The sequence below is a fragment of the Neofelis nebulosa genome, chromosome 2, assembly GCF_028018385.1.
Source record: "Neofelis nebulosa isolate mNeoNeb1 chromosome 2, mNeoNeb1.pri, whole genome shotgun sequence".
NCBI lineage: Eukaryota > Metazoa > Chordata > Mammalia > Carnivora > Felidae > Neofelis > Neofelis nebulosa.
In genome coordinates, this window is record NC_080783.1 from 193,003,330 (window position 1) to 193,029,465 (window position 26,136).

The 26,136-nt window shown below is 50.8% G+C and overlaps 2 protein-coding genes across 2 annotated transcripts; one reads left to right on the forward strand and one right to left on the reverse strand.

Annotated features, from left to right (window-relative positions):
- Positions 1–392: 392 nt before the first annotated feature.
- On the reverse strand, positions 393–12,151 carry UTP11 (UTP11 small subunit processome component). The gene is made up of 8 exons (XM_058717996.1): positions 11,991–12,151; positions 7,641–7,702; positions 6,092–6,194; positions 5,340–5,453; positions 4,759–4,852; positions 4,541–4,671; positions 2,384–2,494; positions 393–1,646 (listed from the first exon to the last, which is right to left on the reverse strand). Exons 1-8 carry the CDS (start codon positions 12,051–12,053, stop codon positions 1,563–1,565), a joined length of 762 nt encoding a protein of 253 aa, XP_058573979.1. The 5' UTR covers positions 12,054–12,151; the 3' UTR covers positions 393–1,562.
- A 4,812-nt stretch (positions 12,152–16,963) lies between these two features.
- Positions 16,964–25,387, forward strand: FHL3 (four and a half LIM domains 3). Its single transcript, XM_058717997.1, has 6 exons — positions 16,964–17,126; positions 22,562–22,735; positions 22,824–22,998; positions 24,014–24,183; positions 24,277–24,463; positions 24,590–25,387. Exons 2-6 carry the CDS (start codon positions 22,580–22,582, stop codon positions 24,742–24,744), a joined length of 843 nt encoding a protein of 280 aa, XP_058573980.1. The 5' UTR covers positions 16,964–17,126; positions 22,562–22,579; the 3' UTR covers positions 24,745–25,387.
- Positions 25,388–26,136: the final 749 nt, after the last annotated feature.

The window sequence follows — 26,136 nt, forward strand, 5'->3', positions numbered from 1 at the left end:
TTGCTCCAAGCATGCTCAGTCCTGTCTTGACCAGCCTCAGCTTACCACCCCGACATAGACAGGAAGAGTGAGACTCTGGGAAGACAAAGGAGCTGCTACACATGCTCTGCAGTCCCCACCTCCAGGGCACAGGCCTGTACCAAGCCATCTACAGCCTTGGAATCAGGAGCTGGCCAGAAGTGCAGAGGGCAGGAACAGAGCCAGATCTGTCCGATATGAGCTTCATCAATAAGGAGGTGCCACCATGGGTTCCTAGTTCCAAGGGTTTCTATCTGTAGCTATAAAGCGTAAGAGAAAAAAAATTCCTCCTTGGCTACTTTATGAAGCCATCAGAATATCCAATAAACACAGAAGGAAGGAAGGTAAAATCAGTCTGCCCACTAAATCAAACATGCAAGCATTAAAAATATTTATTTTAATTTCTACTATGAGCATACACTACTTTTAAAAAATTAATGATGTGTGGCACCTGGATGGCTCAGTTGGTTGAGCATCCGACTTTTAATTTTTTTTTTAAAGTTTATTCATTTTTGAGAGACAGAAAGAGACAGAGTATGAGCAGGGGAGGGGCAGAGAGAGGGAGACACAGAATCAGAAGCAGGCTCCAAGCTGTCAGCACAGAGCCCGATGCAGGGCTCGAACCCATGGATCATGACCTGAGCCGAAGTCTGATGCTTAACCAACTCAGCCATCCAGGTGCCCTGAGGATCCGGCTCTTGATTTCAGCTCAGCTCATGATCCCCCGGCTCATGAGTTCGAGCCCCGAACTTGGGATTCTCTCTCTCTTCCTCTCTCTCTCCACCCCCCCCCCATTTGCATGTATGCACATGCTCTCTCTCAAAGTCAACTTTAAAAAATAAAAAATTAAGTGATGTAACGAAATGGAAGAAATGAAGTGAAAAAAGATGTAAAATTGTTTACTGTAATTACAACTACAAAACACAAAAACATAATTAAAAACCAGTACACACCTTTATAGAATGGAGGAAATAGGGGCACCTAGGTGGCTCAGCCAGTTGAGCATCCAACTCTTGATCTCAGCTCATGATCTCACAGTTTGCTGTCAGCACAGAGCCTGCTTGGGATTCTCTCTCTCCCTCTCTCCTGCCCCTGCTCATGCTCTCTCAAAATAAATAAGTAAACTTAAAAAAAAAAAAAAAAAAAAAAAAGGAATGGAGGAAATAAACCAGAATGCTCACAGTTTTGTTCACTTTCATTGCCCTAGCTGCTAGCACTAATAACTATTTATTGTTCCTCAATTAGTACTGGGATTAGGGAAGAATTCATCTATTTTCCAAATTTGCGGTAATGAGATTATATAACTTTCATAATGAAAAAAATATACAGGAATATAAAACTAAGGCTGATTTCACAACCCTCAAAACAGTAAGACATGGGAAGGGGCTTTAATGGTGTCCACAGAAAAATACCACATGTCAGATCTGTAATAAAATTACAAACAGGAAAAATCATGTCATTCAGGCTAATGGAATGTGAAGTTACTCAGGGAAAAAAAAGGGAATTCTCTTCTGCATGGAATGACAAAGCTCATCTGTACCACTTCAACGTTTTCGACGACTCTGAAATTTGTAAATAGCTGGGGAGTTCACTGTTTCTTTCTTCACCTTCACCTTCTGAGTTTTGTCCTACAAAAGATTAAAAAGGTTACCAGTAAATGGTAGGATAGCATTTTGTAAAACAGGAAGGTTAATAAACTACCTATTGGCAAGCCCCTAATTCAGTCCTTCTCAAAGTACGGGAAGGACAAAGCCCTACTACCCTCAAGTATCCCCAGATGCAGTGAACCATGTTCTCCCCTGGGAATCTATAATGCTACTACTATGTTGAAGTTTCCAGAAAAACTGAGAAGACAGGGAGTCAAATCATTTTTCTGTAGGGCTTATTCTCACACGGAACCCTAGTTGAGAAAGGCAGATCTGAACGATCTACAAAGCTGAAGAATTTGACATTTAGAGGAATGGTACTAATATGAAAGGGGCATCACATAATCCTTAGCTGTGCTATTTAACAACACAATGTTGTCTATTTTTAAACACCAATGAGTGACACACACTGCTTTGTTAACCTGCTTAAATGTTACACATAGCTGCTCATAAGCTATAAAGTTCATATGCTACCTGATCCTACCCTTTGCTGTTCCAAAGCACTGACTAATAAGCCCCTTATTACCTTCTTAATCAAGGAACATTTCAACACTGTCAGAGTAACAGACACTGGCTCAAACCACTGCCCCTGAGGAGCAGACATTTTCACTGGGGTTGATTTACACACAGCTGAAATCCAGTCTAAGTTAAAACCTTTACAAGAGAGAAAGGAAAAAAAAATAAAATAAAAGGAAGGGCCTAAGGCTCTCTCTCCTTACCAGAAGATCTTTGCGTGTTTGAATTTTCTGTGCAATAACAAACAATTTCTTCTCGCGTTCAATCCGCTGCGTCAGGCAGTTATACTGCTTTTGCCTTTCTTTAGCTATCCGCTGTGGAAGAAATACACACCCGTTTTCAATAAAATTAACAAGATAAAAATGAATTAAAAACTGCTTTTAATCCACTCAAGTCCAAATGCATAAATGGTTTCATCAACTCCCTCCTCCTTACTCAGAATCAACACAAGGGACCATAAAATTGCCCATTTTAGGAACACCAGATTCTAGAGCTAACAGAACGTTGGAGACTTGCCCAGGGACACAAGGTTCACCTGGAACAGAGTCAGGACTGTCCCACGAGTCTCACGGGTCCCAGGAATCTTTCCACTACTACACTAAGCTGTTTGACCTTTGTGTGAGCGTCCCGGTTACCTAAGGCAATGCAGGAATGAGCCAATCCTGGAAACCCTACACAAAGTGAACAGAGAATAGAAAGGCTAATGGACAGTGTGCAGGTGTCTGAGAACCACAGAACTCAGAGAGCAGGACTTTTTCAGCAGAAGCTGACCTGAGAATTCTCACTGCTGAAATATCCCCTCAAAGGCCAGTGGCCCTTCAATTTGGGGGAATCATGAACCCCTGAGAAACTGATGAAAGCTGTGGATTCTTTCCTGAAATAAATGTGTATGTGTGTTGGTGCAAATTTGTGCAAACGCATATCCCTATCTGCACAAAATGTCTGTGTGGAATGAGAATGTTCACAGACTTCCTACAGCTCATCCATGGGCTGCCCACCCCTCCAAGTTACAGAGAGATTAAAAATTCCCTTACAATCCACTCACCATCAGTCTCTTAATGAAAATATTTTTGCTTTATACAAAACAACCAGAAGAAACAACACCACTGGACAAGAACAGCAAGATCCAAATCTTTCCAACTTACAAGGCATGTCTGTGAACTATTCTGTTGGGAGCACTAATGTCTTTAGGGACCACCATAACACTTGAGAAGTGTTAGTGACACAGCTAATTGAAAATACAACTAATTGACAAACAGGGTTATCACGAGAATACTAGTCAGCCGGCTCCTCAGCTGGAAGTGTTATCTACAAGGGGGGGGACCATCACTGGGCTTCAGATTTAAACAATTCACCAATTCTAGCATAGTCTCGCAGCAGTGGTTTCAGACAGCTTTTGTTTTCACTTTATTACACAGACTGTCAAACTTATGGGATTACCCAATATAGTCAAACTAATTAGGGGTATTTATATTACCAACGCAAGTTTAGCTGCCTCTGAGCTAGAGAAACTGCTGTGAAATTAAACATTGGAAGCAAAGCTGATGCGGTGTAAATGATTCAAATCAAAACAGAACAGCTGTCTGCTTGAAACACATTGACAGCATTTTTTTTTTAATGAATCAGTCAGAAGTGAGAGTTCAACTCCAGAAGGCTCTGAGAAAAAGCATGTCTTCTGCACAAACCCAGTTACAGTGATGGAAAGCACCATAAGGAAAAGTCAATACAAAATTCTGGTTACAAATGTATAATATGTAAAGACTTTTTGAGATGTGTATTTGCTGCTGAAGGTTCAATATCAGAATATACCAAATCCCTAAATCTTCAGTGTCTCCTCCTCTCTCTGCATTTTACAAGGTAGGCATCAGTCACAAGTCTTAAAGGCACAAAGCCCAGAGGGAGAGGTGGGATTCAAATGCAAATCTAAAAGCCAGACCAGGGGCACCTAGGTGGCTCAGCTGATTGACATCAGTTTGGGTCATAATCTCACTTTGAGTTTGAGCCTTTCACTGGGCTTGCTGCTATCAGCACAGAGCCCATTTAGGATTTTCTGTTCCCCTCTCTGTCTCTCCCCTACTCACACTCAAAAATAAATAAAACATTTAAAACAATTTTTTTAATTAAAAAAAAATAAAGCCAAACCCTTAAGCTTCCAACCACTAAGCCACACTATGCCACACACCCCCCAATCTTAAAAACCAAGGAACCTTTGTCCATTCCCATCCCATCATCAAATCTTCCTTCCACTTTTCTAAGGGAACTTAATGAGCTTTCCTTAATTATAGTAAATGCGGGGGGAGGGGGGGGTGGAAATCCTAGATTCTCCTAAGCTCAGACCTGAAAACAACGGAGAAAATTACCTTAAGTCGAGTCTGCTGGGTAATCCCCTTCACTTTCTCCTTCTGCAAGGTCTCTATTGTGGGTCTATTAAAGACTCTGTCAACAAGTTCCGGGGCTGTTCGCAGGTGAGTGGCAATATCAAACTGTTCAACTGAAAGTCAACACAATTCTTAAGGCACTAACACCAAACATACACCAACATGCTAGACTATCCCAGAAACCCTCAAACATTTCATACCTTCCTTTTTGGTGTCAAAAAAAAACACATGCTTATTCTGTTGCTTCCCCTGGAAATCCAGCAGATGGAGCTCTGATTTCAGTCTTTCAATTTTCTAGAATACAGAACAGGATCTCATTTTACACTGGGTTCTTCCAGGGTATCAGAGATGAATGTCAAAAGTGTAAACCATTTCACATCATTATCACGAGCCAACAAAAAATGTGCTTCATTCTTTTAAAGAACGGCTAAACATCTATCAAGCACCAACCACAGTTAAGTGACTGGGCTACACATTCCACAAAACTCATTTAATCCTTACAACAATCCCATGAAATAGAAATGAGGAACCAATCTCTCAAGGATGTTAATTTGTCCATAATCATGGAGCTAATAAATGGCAGAGCCAGAATTCAAGCCTAAGTCTGTCTCATTTCCAAATCTGAACTCTTTCCACTCTACCACACTGACTACACTTCTAAATCATTATACCATACATACACAAGTACTTCAAGAAGAAATCAACTTATAATTTGAAGTCACTGAATCCGCATTTCTTTCCTTAACAAAAATACAACAGAACAAAGGGCTTCAGTTGTTACCTTAGCTTCTGCAACCCTTTTCATTTCTATGTATTTGACATCCTGGGTTTTCATCAGTTTCAGCTGTTCTGGAGTTACTTCTTCCTTAGTCTCCTTAATAACGTGAACTCCATCCTAAAATCCAAATTTAAAAGATACAGTCCCTCTTAGATTAAAATCACTGATAAGCTGTCAGCATAGCTTATGACTGGAACAAAGACAACTGAATGCCATTTGCAACAGCAGTCCAATGCACTAAGCCCCTAGATGCATGTTCAATTTAGCACCTCATCATCTACTCTTAGAACAGCTCCAGGCAGAGGTGGCTGGGTGGCTCAGTCAGTTAAGTCTGACTTCGGCTCAGGTCATGATCTCACAGTTTGTGAGTTCAAGCCCTGCGTCGGGCTCTATGCTGACAGCTCAGAGACTAGAGCCTGCTTCGGATTCTGTCTCTCTCTCTCTCCCTCTCTGCCCCCCGCCCCCACTTGCACTCTCTCTCTCAAAAATTAACATTAAAACAAAAAAAAACAAAAAAAAAAATTAAAGAAAAAAAAGAAAGAAAAGCTCCAGTCATAAGACAACTCAGATTCAGGAGTAGAAATGCATGCTGTTCATGAAGGGACAGTTTGCCTTGGATACTGACCAAGAGCATTTGGACCAAGTGGAGAAGGGCTAAATAAAGGCCAAGGCTCCTTCCTCTCCATCTCTTCCCCCATCTTATTTTCTTTATTGAGTTGGAGCTCAGAATACCAACTGATCCATTAGGTACCCACCTGGAGTTTAACCCGAGTCATTTTATAGTAGAATTCATCTGGATTTTTTTCAAGAGCCTTCTTCCGGAGAGCTCTGAGGTACTCTTGCTTTTTCCGGTAGTCACTAAAAGGCAGTTTAAATGAAGTTCATAACAAAAAAAATCCAAAAACAAAAAAGCACAAACAAAAAAACCCACAAGAGCACACTTTATAAGCATCTAAAGTTCATACAAAATGAAACTCAAAAAAGCCAGAGCAATGACTAGATTTGATCCAGACTCCACTGTCACTAATGTTGAGATCCCGTCACTGTAGGCTACTCTCTTATCCCAAAATTCACCTGAAACTGTCCCCATCTCACATGTTTTAGCGCTATTTACATCTTTAGAGGGAAACACCAAAGAAAGCACATATTAAAGCTCATTAGAAAGGGTTCTGATCAGGGCGCCCGGGGGGCTCAGTTGGTAAAGCGTCTGACTTCGGCCTAGGTCATGATCTCACAGCTCGTGGGTTTGAGCCCCGCATAGGGCTCTGTGCTGATGGCTCAGAGCCTGCAGCCTGCTTCAGATACTGTGTCTCCCTGTCTTTCTGCCCCTCCCCCACTCACGCTCTCTCTCCCCTTCAAAAATAAACGTTTAAAAAAAAGAAAGGGTTCTGATGCAAGCTTGGGCACCAACTGACCAAATAAGGTTCCAAAACTACACAGCACAGAATAGCATACTGACTAGAATCGTGGACTCTGAAGCCAGACTATCTGGATTAAAACCTTAACTCCACCACTTCTAGCTAAGTAATCCTGGATAATTTAGCTAACCAATCTGCATCTTAATTTAATCTGTAGAATGGGTATGATGATAATAGTATCCCAGAAGGTTGTTGGGAGGAATAAATAAGTGTAAATATTGCAAGTCTCCCAAAACACTACCTAATCCAATAATAGCACTCAGTTATCATTATTAGCCTTAACTCTGAGACCCAGAGCAATCCACTTAATCCATCACCATCTGTACCAGGAGCACAAAAGGACCTCAGCTGACATGCATAGTTAACAAATAATTATAATTTATTCTCCAAATAAAGTGCCAAAGAAGAAAAATAGAGGTAATTGTTTTATGAAATGTTTTCAGAGTTCATTATCACCCACGCTCAGTCTTATGAATCCATCTTTCATATCTCTTCATTCCACACCACACACGGGGTGATGTAAGAGACTCGACAACTGGAATTTTAGATTCTATCTTGCATTTCAAGAGAAGGGAGAGAAAAAAAGAGATTCTGCTTCTGGCTCAAACACCAAGGCAGGGGCAAATCAAAGCCACTATGAGCAAACTATCTGGAACAACAGAATTAGAAAAAATTCGCAGTGCAACTGTAGTTAAATAAATAACGCTCTGCCCAAACAAAGAGAGAAGTTTAGGGTCACAAACAAGTATCTGACGGGTTGCCAGAGTTTTAGCCATTTTATCAATGGCAGGAAATTATCCCCCGTCAGACACTTGGGCAATCCAGCTGCCGTGCAGGGAAGTGGTCAACCTTCTTGGCAGCACCTCCACCGGGAAACCGAACTCACTCTGCGCGAAGTTTGTAATCTTTCTTTTTTTCCAGCAGGCCCAGATGTTTTCGAAAGCCAGGCTAGAAGACAAAAGGGAAAAAAAAAGAAAGTGCTTAGTTCCCCCAGCAAACACATGCCCAAATCAACATGACACCTCACAAGAACAAGAGTCTCTGGAGTGCTCAGTAAATCCATGTCCTTGGAGCCAACTTGCTACCCTGTTCCCTTCCCTCCCCCACTGGGCTCTGCCCAAGGATGAGAGGTACTATACGGACGCCAGAGAGGTCATAAGCACTGCCATAGTAGGTTTCCTGGCCTATTAAGGACAGAGAGAGGCAACAATGACTCGGCACTAAGCAAGCAGTTGCCAGCTGTACTAAAATTACTACAGCCTTAATCCAAGGGTTTAAAAAATACTATGAAGGGAAAATATAATAACAGGGAGGCAACTGTGGTAAGGGCTCTAAATTTAGAGCCCAAGAACTGGGTTCAAATCCAAGCGTTACCTCTTAACAACCTGTGACCTTATGCAAGTCACTTCACTTCTCTGAGCTGCTGTTTCCTAACTTTAAAACGAGAATAACAATACCTGCTTCCCCTGGTTATCATTAGGATTAAATGAGCCTCTGTAAGGGGCAGTGCTGGCACCTGGCCTGGCACAAGGCAAGTACCCACCACATGTTTACTGTTATTATTATTCCTTTGGTAAGAAGTAAGAGAGAAAACCGAGTGTGACACAGAATACCCTTCTGACACAGAACTTGGATAGCATGGAAGGCACAAGGATTATATCTTGGTATTATCTTTCTACAAGCTATTTATTGAGCAATTAATATATGTCAGTATCTGTGGTAGATGTTTCTGCCCACATCATCATAACAGGCCACATTTATTAAGCACTTACTCTGTTACAAAGCAATCTGCTGTGCTCGTTACACACAATCTCTTAATCCCCACAACAAACAGGAGAAGTAGATAAAACATACGATTGTTATCCCAATTTTCCAAAAGGGGAATAAAGTTTAGAGAATGACTTGCCCAAGAACACAGAATAAATGGCAAAGCTAGAACCAGAACCCACTCTATGTGAGGCCAGAGTCTGTGCTCTTTCCCACAAGAGACCGCATCTTCTCCCGCTCTGAATAATCTCAATTTTTGAGGAGGTACATACACTTCTAACACAATACTACACACGAGTTTAAACTTGTATAATATTAATAGATGAAATTTTTAAGTTACCTTTCTCAATTTTTATCCTTGAAATGATGCAACAAATAATTCAATAATTAAAATAACAGCCAAACTGAAATCAAAAACACAACAAACACAAGAAACAGGTGTTGGCGAGGATGTGAAGAAGAAGGAACCCTCATGCACTATTGGTGGGAATGAAAATGGATGCAGCCACTGTGGAAAACAGTATGGAGGTTCCTCAAAAATTAAAACCAGAGGGTGGCCCGGGCACCTAGGTGGCTCAGTCGGTTGAGCGTCCGACTGACCTCAGGTCAACTCAGGTCATGATCTCACAGTTTGTGCGTTCAAGCCCCTCATCAGGCTCTGTGCTGACCGCTTGCTTGGAGCCTGCTTCAGATTCTGTGTCTCCTCTCTCTGCCACTCCCCTGCTCATGCTTTGTCTCACTGTTTCTCAAAAATAAATAAATGTAAAAAAAAAAAAAAAAAGAATTTTTTTTTTTTTTTGAAACTAGAGAGTGGCCTGGGTGGCTCAGTCAGTGGAGCGTCCGATTCTTGCCTTCAGCTCAGATCATGGGACTGAGCCCCTGTGTCCGGCTTCACACTGAGCATGAAGCCTGCTTAAGATTCTCTCTCTCCCTCTCTTGCTGTCCCTCTCTCCCACGCACGCTCTCACTCACTCTCTCTAAAACTAAAAAAAAAAAAAAAAAAAAATTCAAAACAGAAATACTCTACGATCCAGGAATCATAGATACTGGCTATCTACCCAAAAATTACAAAAACGCTAATTCAAAGGGATCTGAGTTATAGAAGAAGACTGGCCATTGCATCTGAAGTAGCTCACCTAATTATACCTACTCCCTCCATACAAAACATCTTCAGTAGCTGGCCCACCACCTCAGTGAAGAACCTATGGCATAAAGTCCAAACTTTACCCAGACATAGAGTACCCTGGTCAACATGTTTACCCATCTTTCCAGCATGGCCTTCTTCTTACCTCTCCCACAAAGATCCTCTATTCCTACTCAAACATGACCGTGTCATGCTTATGTCCAGCCTTAGAAGCCCTCTGTCTTCTGGAGTGCCGGTGGCTCAGTCAGTTAAGTGTCCGACTCTTGGTTTCGGCTCAGGTCATGGTCCCATGGTTCGTGAGTTCCAGCTCCACAAGTTTGAGCCCTGCGTCCGGCTTGCTTGGAATTCTCTCCTGCCCCTCCCCTTCTCTGTTAATCCAAACCAACTACTTACAACTGATATTTTGGATACACTATCCAACCTCTTTAAGCATTAGAGTCCTCATATGGAAAATACGGATAACATCCACCTCATAGACACACTGTAGATTTAAATGAGATCATCCTTGTACAGCATGTTGGGCTGTACCTAACATACAATCAATGCTCAAAAAGTGACAGCTATTATCATTCCCTTCAAAGTTCAGCAAGTTTCACCCGGAAGCTCCCTCATCATCTCTACTTTTCCCATTCAAATTCCTCATTTGGCAGTGTTCCTGTGCTATCTCTTATACAGGTGCCTCTTTTTATATATATATATATTTATTTTTGAGAGAGAGAGAGAGACATGGAGTGTGAACAGGGGAGGGGCAGAGAGAGGGAGACACAGAATCTAAAGCAAGCGCCAGGCTCTGAGCTGCCAGCACAGAGCCAGAAGCGGGGCTCGAACTCAAGAACCATGAGATCATGACCTGAGCTAAGGTCGGAGACCCATCTGACTGAGCCACCCAGGCTCCCCTTATACAGGTGCCTCTTTATTCATCTTTTAGTGGCCTCTGGATTCCTGGTCTGATTTCTGGCTTTGCCAGTTGCCAACTACAGCTGTATGTCTTTAGGCAAATTACTTAACCTATCTGAGTCTTAGTTTCCCCATCTGCAAATGTGAGAAAATAACGGTACCTACCTCCACACAGTGTCAACAGTTAAATGAGATAACGAGTAAAGCATTCTGCACTTTTGGCTCTGGCACACAACAAACACTGCTATCGTTACTTTTCTTTTTTATTTTTATTTATTTTGAGCGAGCAAGCAAGCAAGTGGGGTGGGGCAGAGAGAGGGGAAGAGAGAGAATCCCAAGCAGGCTCCACTCTGTCAGGGCAGAGCCCAGCTCAATCTCATGACCCTGGGATCGTGACCTGAGCAGAAGTCAAGAGTCACGCTCAAGGACTGAGCCACCCAGGTGCCCCTATCATTACTTTTAGATAGGCCCACAAATAGGTTCAAACAGGTACCACAATTAGGTGGCAAACTGCACTATTGCTCCTAGCACACGACTGAGCACACAGTAAGTGCACAATAAATATCTGATAAATGCTATTAAGGAGGAAGACTGACTCTGGTTAGGAGGCCTTAGTTCCCCCCCATCAGTGAGCAACACAACTTTGGACACGTCTTTCTCCCTCTCTTCCCCACCTGCAAAATGAAGTTGGACCAGATAACTAGGTTGTATATGTGGTTTTTAAGCACAGTCAAATGGATGCGTTGGTTCCGCATATATTAAACTAGTTTCTACTCAACCTCCCCAACACAGACACACCCTCCACAGAAGTCCTACAACTGTTTATCCACCTGAATTTGGGGTTTAGGACTCGGCAGCTCACTTCTGCTCTCTGGGCCTCAGTTTGTTCACCTGTACAATGGGGATGGAAAACATTATGGCCTGAGACATAAAAAGCGTATGCGGCAGACCTTCATAAGATTCTGCGCTAACACCGACCCACGCCGGTCGGTGTTACATTATCAGCACCAATCTCTTGGGTTACTGACCCCCGCCCCCCTACGCAGTGGGCAGGGCTCTGCACCCTTAGATGGGGGTTTCAGTTCCAGCCGGTATGCGCTTTGGCCTCACCTTCCTCCCAGGTCAAGCATTTTACACACGGCGTCTCACCCAACTACCTCCGCACTGAAATTCCCCAAGACAGCTTTGACTATACCCAAAGAACCGGTCGGGAGTAGGGCAGGGAACGGGAACGACGACCCCCGCCCCCTCCTCCCCAGGCTTCGAGGCTCCGCCCCAGGCACGCCGGCATCGTTAGCATAATTTGCATTTATTTACGTGCCCCAGCGACGCGCCAAAGGGACCTGGTCCCGCAGGTGAGGAGAAGAAAGGGGTGAGGGAAGCACACGGGGCCACGGGCCAGCGCTCGTGGGACCTGTGCGGTCCTACCTGGCTTCGCTCTCGGTGTTCTCGCTGCCGGGACTTAGCCGCCTTCCGAAAAGCCGCTGCCATCGCTACTCACGCCTGGAAAAGCTCAGGAGACAACGCCAGCCCCGCACCGCCTCAGCCGCCTAGTACCCCGATCCTGCCGGAAGTAGGCCAGGGCGCCAGACGCTTAGAACCGCCCACTTCCTCCCCGGAGCCTATCCGACCCGTGCCTTTCCGGAACTACGTCATCTAGCAAAGGCGTCCAGCGCGAGCTGCTTCTGGGAAGTGTAGTTTCCTAGGTCTAGTCTCGTGACCCTGCAAGACTAAGTTCTCATTCGCCAGAGCTTGTGCACGTGTACCCAGATCTCTCGTTTTCGCGCTCCGCTCCGCGTGGTCACCTGGGAACACGTGGCTGACACTGCCCTGGGGCTGAGCCGTGCTTGGAGTGTGCGCATGTGCAGTCACCAAACAGCTCTGCTCCACTTGCCCTATTTACACGGTGTGTTTAGAGGCAGGAACCGTGTGAATTTTAACGTGCACAGGAAAAGAGCGTTCTAGAGACAGGAGACCTTAAAACCAGGTTTGGCTCTGCCACTTACCAGCAGCTGTGACTTTTGACAGGTCTCTTGACTTTAATGAGCATCATTTTCCTTCCTCCATAAAACAAGGATAATAATAGCGTGCACCGCTCGCTTCACAGGGCCGTCAAGAGACTCACAGTTGAATGGAGGAGTTCTATCCCTTACAGTAGTTGTAAAGTTGGAGTCCCTCACACCCTCTGGGACATGACGGCTGGCTGACAGGACGGGTATCAGAGGCAGCACCATGTAATGATTAGGACCATAAACCATACAGGTGTGATCTGATGCTGACTGCCACCAGCCAAGACAAAATTAGCTTCATTTAGCCTCTGTCTCCCCATCTGTAAAATGGTGGTAATAATACTACTACCTACAGAATTGTTGCAAGGATGAAATGAAATGGTATGTCTAAGGTGTTTGCTGCCGCGTTCACCTCTTAACAAGTTCACAGTCGGGACGCCTGGGTGGCTCAGGCGGTTAGGCGTCCAACTTCGGCTCAGGTCATGATCTCAGGGTTCGTGGATTCGAGCCCCATGTCTGGCTCTGCCCCGAAAGCTCAGAGCCTGGAGCCTGCTTCCGATTCTGTCTCCCTCTCGCTCTCTGCCCCTCCCCCCTCTCTGAAAAAAATAAACATTAAAAAAAAAAAAACCTCACAGTCAATGGGAGCAATGGATGTTGTTGTTGTTGTTACTATTGTTACTAAACCTACCCATAAGGATAGAGAGAGGGTTGGGCACAGCAGAGCTCTTCAGAGGCATTTGGTTTCTTTTCCAATACACGAAGCTAACCCTCAGCGAGTCCTATAATAGCACCCATTTGTCATGACAGAGCTCACTCCTCCAGCTGAGGCACTCTGAGGAAATCCTCTCCTCAGTCCCAGGAAGCGCGAGTCTAGTAGACGGGTGGGTACGACAAAGCTGAAAGTAGCTGAGATCGGCCACGTGACAAGTTTTTCCCTGCCTGTCCGTCCAAGCCTTGCCCAACGCAGGCACATATGTTAACAAACCTCCACCTCATTTGTGACTTAACCATTGAAACACAAGGTCCTTCATGATTTAGCCCACCTTCCCAGTCTCAGCTCAATTAAGTGGACCCAAGAATCAGCCCTGGAATTGAATTGCATACCCACAACCTATCAGCTTGGATTTAGGGCCACATCGTCAAATTCTCTGAGCCCCGTGTCCTACTCTATCAAATAGCAATAATAATATAACCGACTCCTGTGGCTTTTGTGAGAACCCAAGGAGGCAACGACTAGCACTTAGCATGGTGCCCTGCATATAGTCAGTATTTAACATGTTAGCTCTCCCTCAACCCACTCCCCCACCCACCTACACACACATATTCATTTCACCCTCTGCACCCACAGAGCATCACCAGGTTTGGGGGCATGAGAAGACTGTTTCTGGGCAATCTAAAAGACGCTGTCTGCTAAGCCATGAGGTCTGGCAGGGGCTCCAGGCAGCCCAATGGGTAAGAGCAGGCAATACGCCCAGAGAAGGAAGGAAGTTTTCTCACTGGGGGAAGGAGGGCTTGTGATCACAAGCATCAAGGAGTGATTCAGCACCCAGAGGAAACCATGAGAAACCTGTCAGTTATCAGTTGTCAGCCTGTCGCCTTGTCTTAAAAACAATTCCAAGGTGAAAGATGGCTGGGAGACCCTGAACAAGCCCCCTTCCACCACAAGATAAGAAAGGGTGTGTGGGGGCCTCCTTGGTGGGTGAAGAGACAACCAGCTCCCACTCACCCAAGGCTCTGCTCCCAGCCTCTGCTCAAATACACCTGTTCCCTACAGGGAGGGTGGGGGTGGACTGATGGGAAACGGGAACAAGGAGTCCATGTGGCTGATCCCTAGACCTTCCTGGGGCACGCTGTCCTCCTGGACCAACAGAAATGTGAGCCCACTCGGGAGCTAGAAATGGGGAGGGGAAAGGACAAAGCCCCTGCCCTACACCAGCGTCCCTCCCCCAGGCTGAGCCAAGTCAGAAATCTAATTTTCTCTGGCTTCCAGATTCCTGGCCCCAGCAGCAGAAACTTAACAACTGACCATGAGAAGGTATATGTTGGGCAGGGCGGGACTCCCACCTCTTCAATACCTACTGTGACCTTCCTTCAAGACTCACAAGAATGCTGTGAGACAGGGGAGTCCACTACTCTTAACAGATGAGCAGACTGAGGCTTAATACGGTTGAATGACTTAAGAGGCTGCAGGGCCTGACAGTTAAGCTCTTTTGGCATAAGGAGCTTTGACATTTGACTGGATATGAATCCAGGCTTTGCCGTTAGTAGCTGTGTTGTCCTTGGCAAGTTAACTCACTCTCTCTGTTCCTCCATCTTCTCATCCTTAAAATGGGTATAACAATACATATTTCATGCGGCACCTGGGTGGCTCAGTCAGCTGAACCTCTGACGTAGGCTCAGTCATGAGCCTTGCAGTTCGTGAGTTCAGGCCCCATGTCGGGCTCTGTGTTGACAGTTCAAAGCCTGGAGCCTGCTTCAGATTCTGCCTCTCTGTCTCTCTCAAAAATAAATATTTAAAAATATATTAAAAATATATATATTGCATACCGTTGTTGGAAAATCAAGTACACTAATATATGCAAAGTGCTTAGGCAGAGATCGGTGCAAAGATCTCAGGAATTACTGGCTCTTATAAAGGCTGTTCAGCAGAGATTCAAGCCATGAGTAAATACCAGAGACCCCCAACTCTACTTTTGATCCAGCACCTTCCTTAGTCATAACCCCTCCCTCTCTGAAGGCTACTCATCTTTGCCTCCCTTCACCCCAGAGCAGACCCCTTCTTGTCATCTCTCCAACCTGGCAATCTTCCCTGCCCTCCCCAGGGCCAGGAGTCTTCTACATCTTCAAGACAAAGCCCAGAGAAAGGGCGCACCCATGGGCTGGCTGTTCACCCTCTGGACTCCAGATAGCAGGTAACTGTGATCCAAACTGGGGTGGAGGAGAGTTGAAACTGAAGCAGCATCTGTCATTCCTTCATTCATCAGGTGTTAATTATGTGCCAGACCTTGGAGCAGGTACGGGGAATACAAGAGTGAGTAAGAAGAAACCTGTCCCTGCCCTCATGCAACTTACAGTCTAGGCATCAGATACAATAATACACAAACAATTGGTTTAATTTTGGAAGGAAACCTGGCCTCAGGGGTGACTTGGTACCCAGGAAGGCAGGCATATGATTCAGAGATGGGAGAGGAAGGTACTCAGGAGCCCCAGCCTGGGAGGGAATGAGTCTGTGCTCTGAAAGCTTGGCTGGATCCAGCCTGGGGGATGGGAGAGCCTCTGTGGGCATCTCTTACTCTAGAGGCTGAGGTTATTTCTAGGGTTGGTTTGTTGTCTCTTGTTTTCCAAACAGCACAGCAGAACCTCCTCCTCCCTCCCCCATCCTACCAGATCGAGGCTATTTATGCCTAGTGACAAGCCTGAGGATCCCAGGGGGGGTGGCCTCAAGGACCTGGAGGGGCCTTGTGTCCCTGGCAGCCGCCAGTCCTCCCTCCCAGGCACAGGGAGGAAGCCAGAGGATTGGAAACTGTAGAGGTGAGGAGTCCTCCTCCCCACCTCTACAGTTCCCTCCACTTCCCTCCACACTGGGTGGTTCCCTCCACTTCCCTCCACACTGCCGCCTGCAGTGCCCCATCCCTGCACATTCCTCACACCCCTCCCTGAGAAACCCAAAAATCGTGGGGCCAAGGACTAGGGACTCCCCTGGGCCTCAAAGGTCAAAACTATTCCTGGGCATTGTGGAACCCAAGGCCGAGCTCATCTGTCCCAGGGTACAGCTGGAGGTGAGGAGGTGGTGACCTCTGTTTTTGGCCCCCAGAGTTGTGAAATCAAGCCCTTTGAAGGTCCAGGCTCTGACCAGGGTTGGGGGTCCTCTCTTCACTCCTTGTTTCCTGAGAACACCTTGGTTCCCCCTAATAAGAGCCATGACAGCAGTCAAAAGCACCCGCTCTTGCGGGCTGAAGTCCTCTTTTACAAACTCGGGCTACGTGTGACCCCTGGGGGTAAGCTGGGGGGGGGGGGGGGACATGAAGATGGCAGGTGGACTCTTGGTCCCCCAGTGGACCTTGTTCGGCTGGGTCCCGTACCCCTCGCCTGAGACCGAGTACAGCCGTCTCCCGCTGGCTGCTGGTGGGAGGCGTGGAGGAGGCTGGGAGTGAGGACAGAGAAAGCAGGGAGGGGACGGGGGCGGGGTCCTGGCGGCCCGGGGAGGTAGGGAGAGCCAGGTTAGACTGGGCGGGCCGAGGGGCCCTGGGGCGGGATCTGGCCCAAAGAGGAGGTGTGGGCGGGGTCTGGCCCCCAGCCTGCGGGATGCGGGGCCGGGGCGGGGTCCGCACTCTGCGGGCAGGGGCGGCCGGAGGCGGGGTCCGGGCGGGGCGGGCCCCGCGCGCACTTCCTCGGGGAGGGGTTGGGGCCGAGCTCCCACTCGCCCACACAGTCCGTGTGCAGCCGGCACCCTCACCGGCGGCGCGCTCGGCCCCCGCTCGGCCCGGCCCGCAGGTACGAGCCGCCGCCGAGGGACGCGCGGCCCGGCTTCCCCGCTCCCGCCGCCCGCTTCGAGGTGAGCTCCCCGCCGTACCCGGCGCCGAATCCCCGCTCTGGGCCCCGGCCCCCGCCCCCCGCCCGGGTCCGGCCGCGATAACCTGCGGACGCGCTTGGAGCGGGAGGCGCGGGGGCGCTGAGCCCCGGAGGGCGCCCCCCGGATCGCACGGATCCCGGCCGCCCGGCGGCCGGGCGGGGGCTGCTTCGAGACTTGGCGGGGGGAGGGGGCCAAGTTTGAAACGGAGAAGCCAGAGTCGAGCGAGGGACCGAGAGGGTTCGAGAAACTGAGGCTCCCAGAAAGGCCGGTGGAGCGAGAGCGAGACAGGGATACGAGCGATAGGCTTAGATAGGGGGAGGCTCAGGGATGCCCGAAGCAGGGACAGAGACTTGGGCGTAGAGTCACCGAGAGCCGACCGGAGGCATAGGGAGGGACCCAGATTTTGTGGAACGGAGCATTTGAAGGAGAAGCATACGGTGATCCCAGTGAACACGCTGTAGCGCCCTTCCCAGGGCCTTGCGGGGTCCTGGACAAGTAAGGGGCCCTTGAAGCCTAAGCTTCTTTAGCCTTGTGGTAGATCAGCCTCTGTGAGGCCTATGGAGAAGTCCAGAAACTGGAGACAGAGACGCTCAGGAACAGAGATGTTAAGAGAGAGAAGGGGTGGTGGGAACCCCTAGGAGACCCTCAGATACCAAGACTTGGGTGTACAGAGGTAGAAATCCGCAGAGCCGGGCCCTTGCGAGATGACTAGCCCACCCAAAACATAAAGACAGCTGAAGTGTGCAGAGACACAGACATGCTGAGTGGGGCAGAGCTGGCTCTGACGGAGGTGCACTGACAGCTTGGGTCAGACCTGGAGAGACTCAGGCCTGAAAAGACTGGGAAGCAAGGATGTGGAGAAACAGAAACTCTGGGCCAGCCAAGCCCCTGTGAGGCAGAGGACCTGAGACAGACTGAGATCAAAAAGGAGCCCCAGGCATACACCAAGACAGCCCCAACTTATTTTTAAACTCAAATCTTGGACGCACTGCTTCAGCCCTGGGGGATCCGGGGTGAATGAACTGTTCCTCTCCCGTCCCCAGAGCAGCTGCTGGATCCTGCTTCCCACCCCCCCCCCTTCCCCTAAACTGCTCTGACTCCCAGGCCCCATGGGGGGAGGGGAGGGGAGAAGGGAGAGTTTGGGGTTGGTGCCTGATAGCAGGATGTGGGGGGTGAGGAGAGTTAGGTTTCTCCCCTTAAATCTCCTGTCAGTTCCTGGGACTTGGTGGGGGGGGGGGGGGGGGAGGGGTCTGAGCTGATCCTGACTCACAGCTGCGGGGCCTCGCCAGGGTCCTCCTGGACAGTATAGGGTGGAGGTGGGGGCGGGGGAGAGTTGAGGGGTTGGCATGGGTAGTTGGAAGGGCTTCTGGTTGTCTTCCAATCGCGGGGTTAGCAGCTGGGAAGAAGAGTCAGGCTCCTGTGCTAGTGATGTCACCAAGTGTCTCCTGTGTCCCTGCTCTTAATGTTGACCACCCTCTTTACCACCAGTGCAGCATTTTTATTTTTATTTTTTTTTATTTTTTATTTTTTTTAAATTTTTTTTCCAACGTTTTTTATTTATTTTTGGGACAGAGAGAGACAGAGCATGAACGGGGGAGGGGCAGAGAGAGAGGGAGACACAGAATCGGAAACAGGCTCCAGGCTCCGAGCCGTCAGCACAGAGCCCGACACGGGGCTCGAACTCACGGACCGCGAGATCGTGACCTGGCTGAAGTCGGACGCTTAACCGACTGCGCCACCCAGGCGCCCCTAGTGCAGCATTTTTAGAGAGACAAACAGGAAAGGGCTCCAGGCTGGAAAGCAGGGAACCTGGCCTCTGTGAGACCTGAGTGACCTTGGGCCTGGCTTGTCGCCGGTTTCTGTACTCAACTGTAAGTTGGGGATGGTACCCTAGCCTGCCTGCCTTTTGTGAGATCCAGTGAAATGGTGGCTGGGGTTGCACTTTGTGAGAGGCCACACTTTGTGTGAACACCTGCGTACCTGTGTGAGGGGTCTCAGAGTTACGCTCACTGGGATCAGGCTGGCCCCACTGACCTCCTCAGCCAGCCCCATAACCTGGGCCTCTTTGCTTCCCCCAGCAGAACTGGAAGTTGGTTGGGGCGGGGGGGGGGGTCCCTCTTTGTTCTCTCCCTGGGTTTACCCTGGGAATGTCCAGATCAAAACCCAGGCCAGCTCCCTGACCCAGGCCTGGCTTAGAAACTTGACTGACCCCAGTGTGAGTGAGACACCGATGGCTACCATTTACCGACTATTCACTTTTTGCCAGGTGCTTTCCAAGCACCAACATTTAAGCCTAACGACAACCCCAGGAGTAGGAGGTAGTCTTAGATAAGAAAATAGGCCCAGGAGCTTCAGTGACTTGCCCAAGATCACCCAAATAGTAAGTGAACAACAAGTCAGGATTCAGATCCACATGCCACATTTGGGCCTCTATCACTACGTGCCACAGCCATTCTGAGCTCTGGGAGGTGCCAGACGTGTGTGTCTGGGTCAGGTGTAGGAGTGAAGTGTGTGTGTGTGTGTGTGTGTGTGTGTGTGCGCATGTGCATATTGGTGGGAGCAGGGGCTGAGAGCCTTCTGGCAGACTGAGCAGTCTACCCTGTGCTCGAGCGTGCACACGCGCGCGCGCGCACACACACACACACACACACACACACACTAGCCATGAAGGAAAATAAGATTGGCTCTCTTCCTAAGGGCTAAGCTCCGTTAGCCCTGCCAGGGAAAGTGGGAGGGAGATGGGGAGGAAGGGGGATGGGCAGGGACAGGTGGGCCTTGATAGTGCCCTTCACTGTCCTCATTAAAGCCCAGCTGGACGGACTAGGGACTAGGGAATTCTGGGAAGGAAACAGAAGCCATGCTCATACCCTATTTGGGGTGCCCCTGTCTCAGAGTGGTGACTGCATCCCAGGGGATGGCCCCAGAGCTAGCCTGGGCCTGGGAAGGTGATGGCTGCTGTGGGCCAAGCCAGGAAGGAAGGAAAAGACCCAGGGCACCCCTGGACAGACCGTAGCCACACTCCACCTGTGTGGCCCCCTGCTGCCCAGTGGCTGACAGCCCAGATGACACTCAGATGTTGGGCCAGAGGAAACCCAGGCCCGACTGGTAGGGAGCGGACTGAGAAAGAGGGCTATGCTCTACCCTACAGCACAACTCTGCCCCAGAAGTCACCTCTCTGAAGACCCCAGCCCCTGGAGGCCTCATGGCCTGGCCCTGGGTACGAACTTTGTGCCCCCCTCCCCCCCCCATTGTACAGAAGGGCAGTTTTGAGTTCACAAACCATCCCTTCAAGAGCCAGGCCCTCCAGGCTTGGGGCATTTGCTGGCGCCTGGAGTCTGAACTCCAAGCCAGAGTAATGCTTCTTGGCCAGAATTTCCCACTGGGGGTGGCTGAGAAGAGGAGGTCTTTCCCTCCACTTGAGCCTGGGCAGGCTCTGGGGACTGCCAGTTACTGGGGTGAATGGGGGGAGGGGGTAGTGGGTTTGGTGGGTTCCTTTGTCCTCCCCAGGCTCCTCTGAAGCTGTGGGAACATCCCCTTCCTCTGAGTCCTGGTAGTTCCTCTCCACCCACCCTAGGATCCAAGCCCTTAGAGAGCAGACTTCATGATGGAGGAGGCTGGGGGTGGGGAGCTCCGAATCTGGGGCTTGAGACGAGTCAGGGGCAGCAGAAGGGACTGAGAACCCCACTTCCCTACCCCCCCCCTACACTCCCCATGCTCCTGTTCCAGAGGCAGCTGTGTGTATGACCTCATCCCACAAACATGCTTTGTTCCTGAGAAAATGGAAAGTGTCTGAGGTTTGGTGGGGGCTGGGTGTCTGCAACAGCAGCTCTCAGGGCTCCCCCCTGCCTGACTCCCCACCCGAGAGGGGGCCTGATTGGGGAGAAAGTGTCTCCTGTGGCTCCCACTCTCACCCTCCACTCCCCCTGCCCCAAACCCTTAGAAACCAGAAAAGCTGGGGAGAGGCTGTTTCTCCCAGAGGCAGGGGGTGGGAAGTAATGACCCCAGGGGATGGAAAGAACTGCCAGGAGCGGATCCCCGTCGTTGGAGATGGCAGGGGGCACGCTGCATAATCTCCATCTTTAGTTTATCTCTCCCTCCCCTGGTATCTCCATTCCTTCTTCTCTCCCCTGTTGTTGGTCAAACCTGATATCTGGCCATCTGCGCTGCCACAGCTGCTGCATATGTTGCAGGCCAAGGCTGCCCAGGCTGGTGTGACCAGAGACCCCGCAGGGGCCGGAGGGGGGGTGAGGGCAGAGGGTCCAGCTGGGGAAGCTTGGCTGTGTCCAGCTTGCAGGACTTCCTTCCTGCTTAAACCTAGGCTGAGCCTCTCAAGTCCTTGCTTGGGCTGATTCTGCAGGAGGGAGGCCCGAGGTGACTTCCACCTCCGCCATTCGCGACCCAACATCCTTCTACACACCCCATTCATGTCCCTATGCTCCTCACTCCGGAGCTCTGGCTAGAGGTTCCTTTTTCCATGTCGCTAGGGCTCCTTCCTGGGAGTCAAGAGAGGGTGGGGGTGCTGTTTATATGGGACATAGAGTGGGGTGGCTCCCTGCCCCTGCTGTTGTCCCCTCAGGGACAGTAGGAACAGTGGAAGCTACACTCAGGCTGGGGCAGGAAATGAGTCACTGACCCAGGAAAAGCCCCCTCCCCCCCAGATCTGCCAGGGCCCAGATAAGAAAACAACTTCTGCTTCCTGATTTTTTTTCCTGACCCCTTCTCTCCCTCCTCCCCCGCCCCGCCCCGAACCCCCATTAAATGCAGAAATAAACATGCAGGGGGTGCCTGGGTAGCTCAGTCAGTTGAGTGTCCTACTCTTTATTTTGATCCCTGATCACGGGATCATGGGATCGAGCCCCGCATCTGGCTCCTCGCTGAGTGTGGAACCTGCTTGAGATTGTCTATATCCCTCTGCCCTTCTCCCCCCATCCCCGCTCCTGTGAGTGCTCTCTCGCTCTCTCTCTCTCAAATAATTAACTAATTGGTATAAAAAAAAAAAAAAAAAGAGGGATGCCTGGGTGGCTCTGTTGGTTGAGCGTCAGACTTTGACTCAGGTCATGATCTCGCAGTTCATGGGTTCGAGCCCCACGTCGGGTTCTGTGCTGACAGTTCAGCCTGGAGCCTGCTTTGGATTTTGTGTCTCCCTCTCTGTGCCCCTCCTCTGCTCGTGCGTGTGTGCGTGTGTGCGCATGCGTGCACACCTGCACGCTTTCTCTCCCTCAAAAAAATAAACGTTAAAAACAAAAAAGAAAGAGAACAAATGTGCCAGACTCCTCGGTTTCCAGAAGCAGCCCTTCCTCTTCACCACCTGTTCTGACCTGGTATTTCTTATGCCTGGTCTCTTGCAAAAGGCTTTTACAAGGGGCTGAGTCACAGCCCCTCTGGGTGACCCGCGCCCCACCTTTTGCCCCTGGCAGGGCGCACTCATAGCCACCATGAGCGAGTCCTTTGACTGTGCGAAATGCAGCGAGTCCCTGTATGGCCGCAAATACATCCAGACGGACGACGGCCCCTACTGTGTGCCCTGCTATGACAATACCTTCGCTAACACGTGTGCTGAGTGCCAGCAGCTTATCGGGCATGACTCAAGGGTAAGGACTGGACCTGACAGGGCAAGGAGTGGGTGGAGGCTGGCGGAGGGGGCAAAGGTGCCAGTGTCCCTTGCCACACGCCCCGCAGGAGCTGTTCTACGAAGACCGCCACTTCCACGAGGGCTGCTTCCGCTGCTGCCGCTGCCAGCGCTCACTGGCCGATGAGCCCTTCACTTGCCAGGACGGGGAGCTGCTCTGCAATGACTGCTACTGCAGCGCCTTCTCGTCGCAGTGCTCCGCCTGCGGGGAGCCCGTCATGCCTGGTACGTCCCCCCGGGGGGCTCGCCGTGTGTGGGACCGGGTGCCTGCATCTGGGTAGGGTTCTTGCACACACAAGGGACTGGCGCATGTATGGTGCGTATGCGGAGGGTGACTATGCTTAACACCTGCACACACAGCATCTTTCTGGAAATTCGGGGTATACAGGATGGGTCGTGCCCGTGTGCTCCCGGGAGATTAGCATGCACGGGGACTGGCACACCCAGCTGTACACATGAAAGCGGAGCATGTACAAGAACGGACAAGCTTGGTACATTCCTGAGGGTTTGGCGTGTGCCGCACCAGCAGGCCTGCTACGCGCCTGTGAGTTGACCGTGTATGGGCAGACGGACAGGCTCGGTACACGCCGGGGCGCTTAGCACGTATGAGCGCCTGCACGTGTGGTACATGCAGAAGCGAGAAGTGCAAGGAGACCATCGTGCTTGGTGCATTGGGGCTTGGTGTGTGCAGAAGCAGATAAACAGAGGGCTCACGTGTGTGGTGACCCGCATGCCTCATAGTTACGTGAGGCTTGAGGACGTGTGGAGAATGACATCGTTAGGACATGTCAAGGCTTAGCGTGTACTGGATCGATCACGTCCGGGGCATTAGAATTCTGTGTGGGCAAAGACTTGCTTGGCTAGTATATGTAGGATCGTTGTGGTGTGCTCAAACCATCATGTCTGGCATATAAGGGCTTAGCGTGTACCAAGTCATCGTGCCTGTGACACGGAGGCCTGGCGTATGCTGAGACAGTCATATCTGCTACACATGGGGACTTCGCATGTGCCAACTCCTCGTGTCTAGTTTCTGGGAGCCTAGCATGTGCCCAGCGAGTCTGTGCAGTGTTCGGGGGAGGGTAGCATGTGCCGTATATGGGGCCAGGGTCCTGCTGCATGTGCATGGATGCCACCCTGCTTAGGCTGTGGGAACAGCGGGGACCCTCCTTGGGAGGGTAGCAGAGGGTGGCACTCAGGAGCTTAGGACACAGCCTCTGAGTGGGACCCCTGTTCCCCACAGGGTCCCGGAAGCTGGAATATGGAGGCCAGACGTGGCACGAGCACTGCTTCCTGTGCAGTGGCTGTGAGCAGCCGCTGGGCTCCCGTTCCTTTGTGCCCGACAAGGGTGCTCACTACTGCGTGCCCTGCTATGAGAACAAGTTTGCGCCTCGCTGCGCCCGCTGCAGCAAGGTGGGGGCTGGGCCAGTGGGGTGGGGGCGAGCCAGGCCCTGTTGTGGGGTGGGAACTGCCACTCCCTCCCACTGACAGATGCTGCCCCCGTAGACGCTGACACAGGGTGGCGTGACATACCGTGACCAGCCCTGGCATCGAGAATGCCTGGTCTGCACAGGGTGCCAGACGCCCCTGGCAGGGCAACAGTTCACCTCCCGGGACGACGATCCATACTGCGTGGCCTGTTTTGGAGAACTCTTTGCACCCAAGTGCAGCAGCTGCAAGCGCCCCATCACAGGTGGGACAGAGGTCAAAGGACAGAGCGGGTAGGGTGCAAGCAAGGGAATGGGATCTGGTGTCGGGTGAGGCTGAGGGACAGGACCGCGCTCCGGATCCGCAGAGCTAACCTCCGGCCTCCCCCCAGGACTCGGTGGAGGCAAGTATGTGTCCTTTGAAGACCGCCACTGGCACCACAGCTGCTTCTCCTGTGCCCGCTGCTCCACCTCCCTGGTGGGTCAAGGCTTCGTGCCGGATGGAGACCAAGTACTGTGCCAGGGCTGCAGCCAGGCAGGGCCCTGAGCCAGGACTCCTGGGCCCAGGGCCTCCCAAACCAGGGATCCAGGACTAAGGCTCCTTTTCCAAACCACCTTTGGGACCCAGCCCCACCCCCCACCCCCAAATTGGGGCTCCTCCTGGGCTCCAGGATTCAGCCTCCCTGCTCCCACATCCCAAACTGGTACTCCCTGACCCAGGGCTCCCAAACCTGGGCTCTTATGGAGCCTCCATGATTCAAATCCCCTCTGCCAACCTAGACTCCCCCTACAGTCTGGGTTCCCAGATCCCAAGCCCTCTCCCCAAATCAGGGCTCTAGACCCAGCCGTCTAAACCTGGACTCTGGGGCCCAGGCCCCCTTTGATCTAGACTTCTTTCCTGAGACGTTGGGTCCTCTGTGGGTGCCTGAGAAGTCCTCAAAAGTGGGCTATATTCAGGTTTGACCCTCCCCACCGTCATCCCAATCTAGCCTCGGGGCTGGGGCTCTCTGAACAGCAAAACCAGCGTTCACACTTTAAAGGGGTCCTAGAGCACAGGGTTTTGCCCATCCGGTATCTGTCGACTGTTTTCTCTCCTTTCATTTGAGCTCCATTCTGCCCGGAGGTGGGCAGAGGGGGTGGGACTGGCTCACCCCGCCCTTCCAGATTCTGCAATAAAGCAGTGTGAGGAAGCGAAGGCCTCTGTGTGTTTGTCTGGGTTTGGCGGGGGGTGGGGGGGGAGGGGGCGGGGGAGGAAGGTTCCCTGGCAGACAGGGAGGCTCTGAGGCTTTTCCAGACCTCCGTGCAGGGCGGAGGAGGAAGCTGCTGGGATGGGAAACCTCCGGAGAACGGGGATCCCGTCGCTGCTACTGTCCATCTCAGGCTCCGCCAACCTCCCCTCTGCTGGCGAAGGACTTTTTCCTCCGGGTGGGGAAGGGAGGGGGCTTGGGGGAGGTCCCGGACGGGAGCGGAGTCGGCAGTGGGTTCCCCATCCAGTACAAACCGCCCCCCTCCACTGGCAGCTCTTCCCAAATCCCGCTGAGCACCCGGTGCGGATTCCCAGTCTGGGCCCAGACCCTCAGCCCCCTTCCCCCTCTTCCCGAGGATTAGCGGAGGCGGCCCGGGATCCGCTCGGGGCCGCACGTTTTTTGCCAAAAAAGGCAAGGATGCAGCTGCACGCGCCGCGGGAACATCTGGATCCGATTCCCGGCATGAATGGGTCACGGCCCCGCCCCCCCGTGATTCAGGGGCGGAGGCGGGAGTGAGCGAGGGGGGTTGTCCCCCAAAGTGGGGAGATGGGGCGGAGCGCTGCTCCCCACCCCGGGTGTCGGTCGCCCGCGGCCCCTGCCCCGCCCTCGGCCCCCCGACGGTCGGGGGCGCGCTCCCGGCACGCGCGGCTTGGGGCACTCCTTGTCCTGCCCGCCGCCTCTTGGGGTGGGGA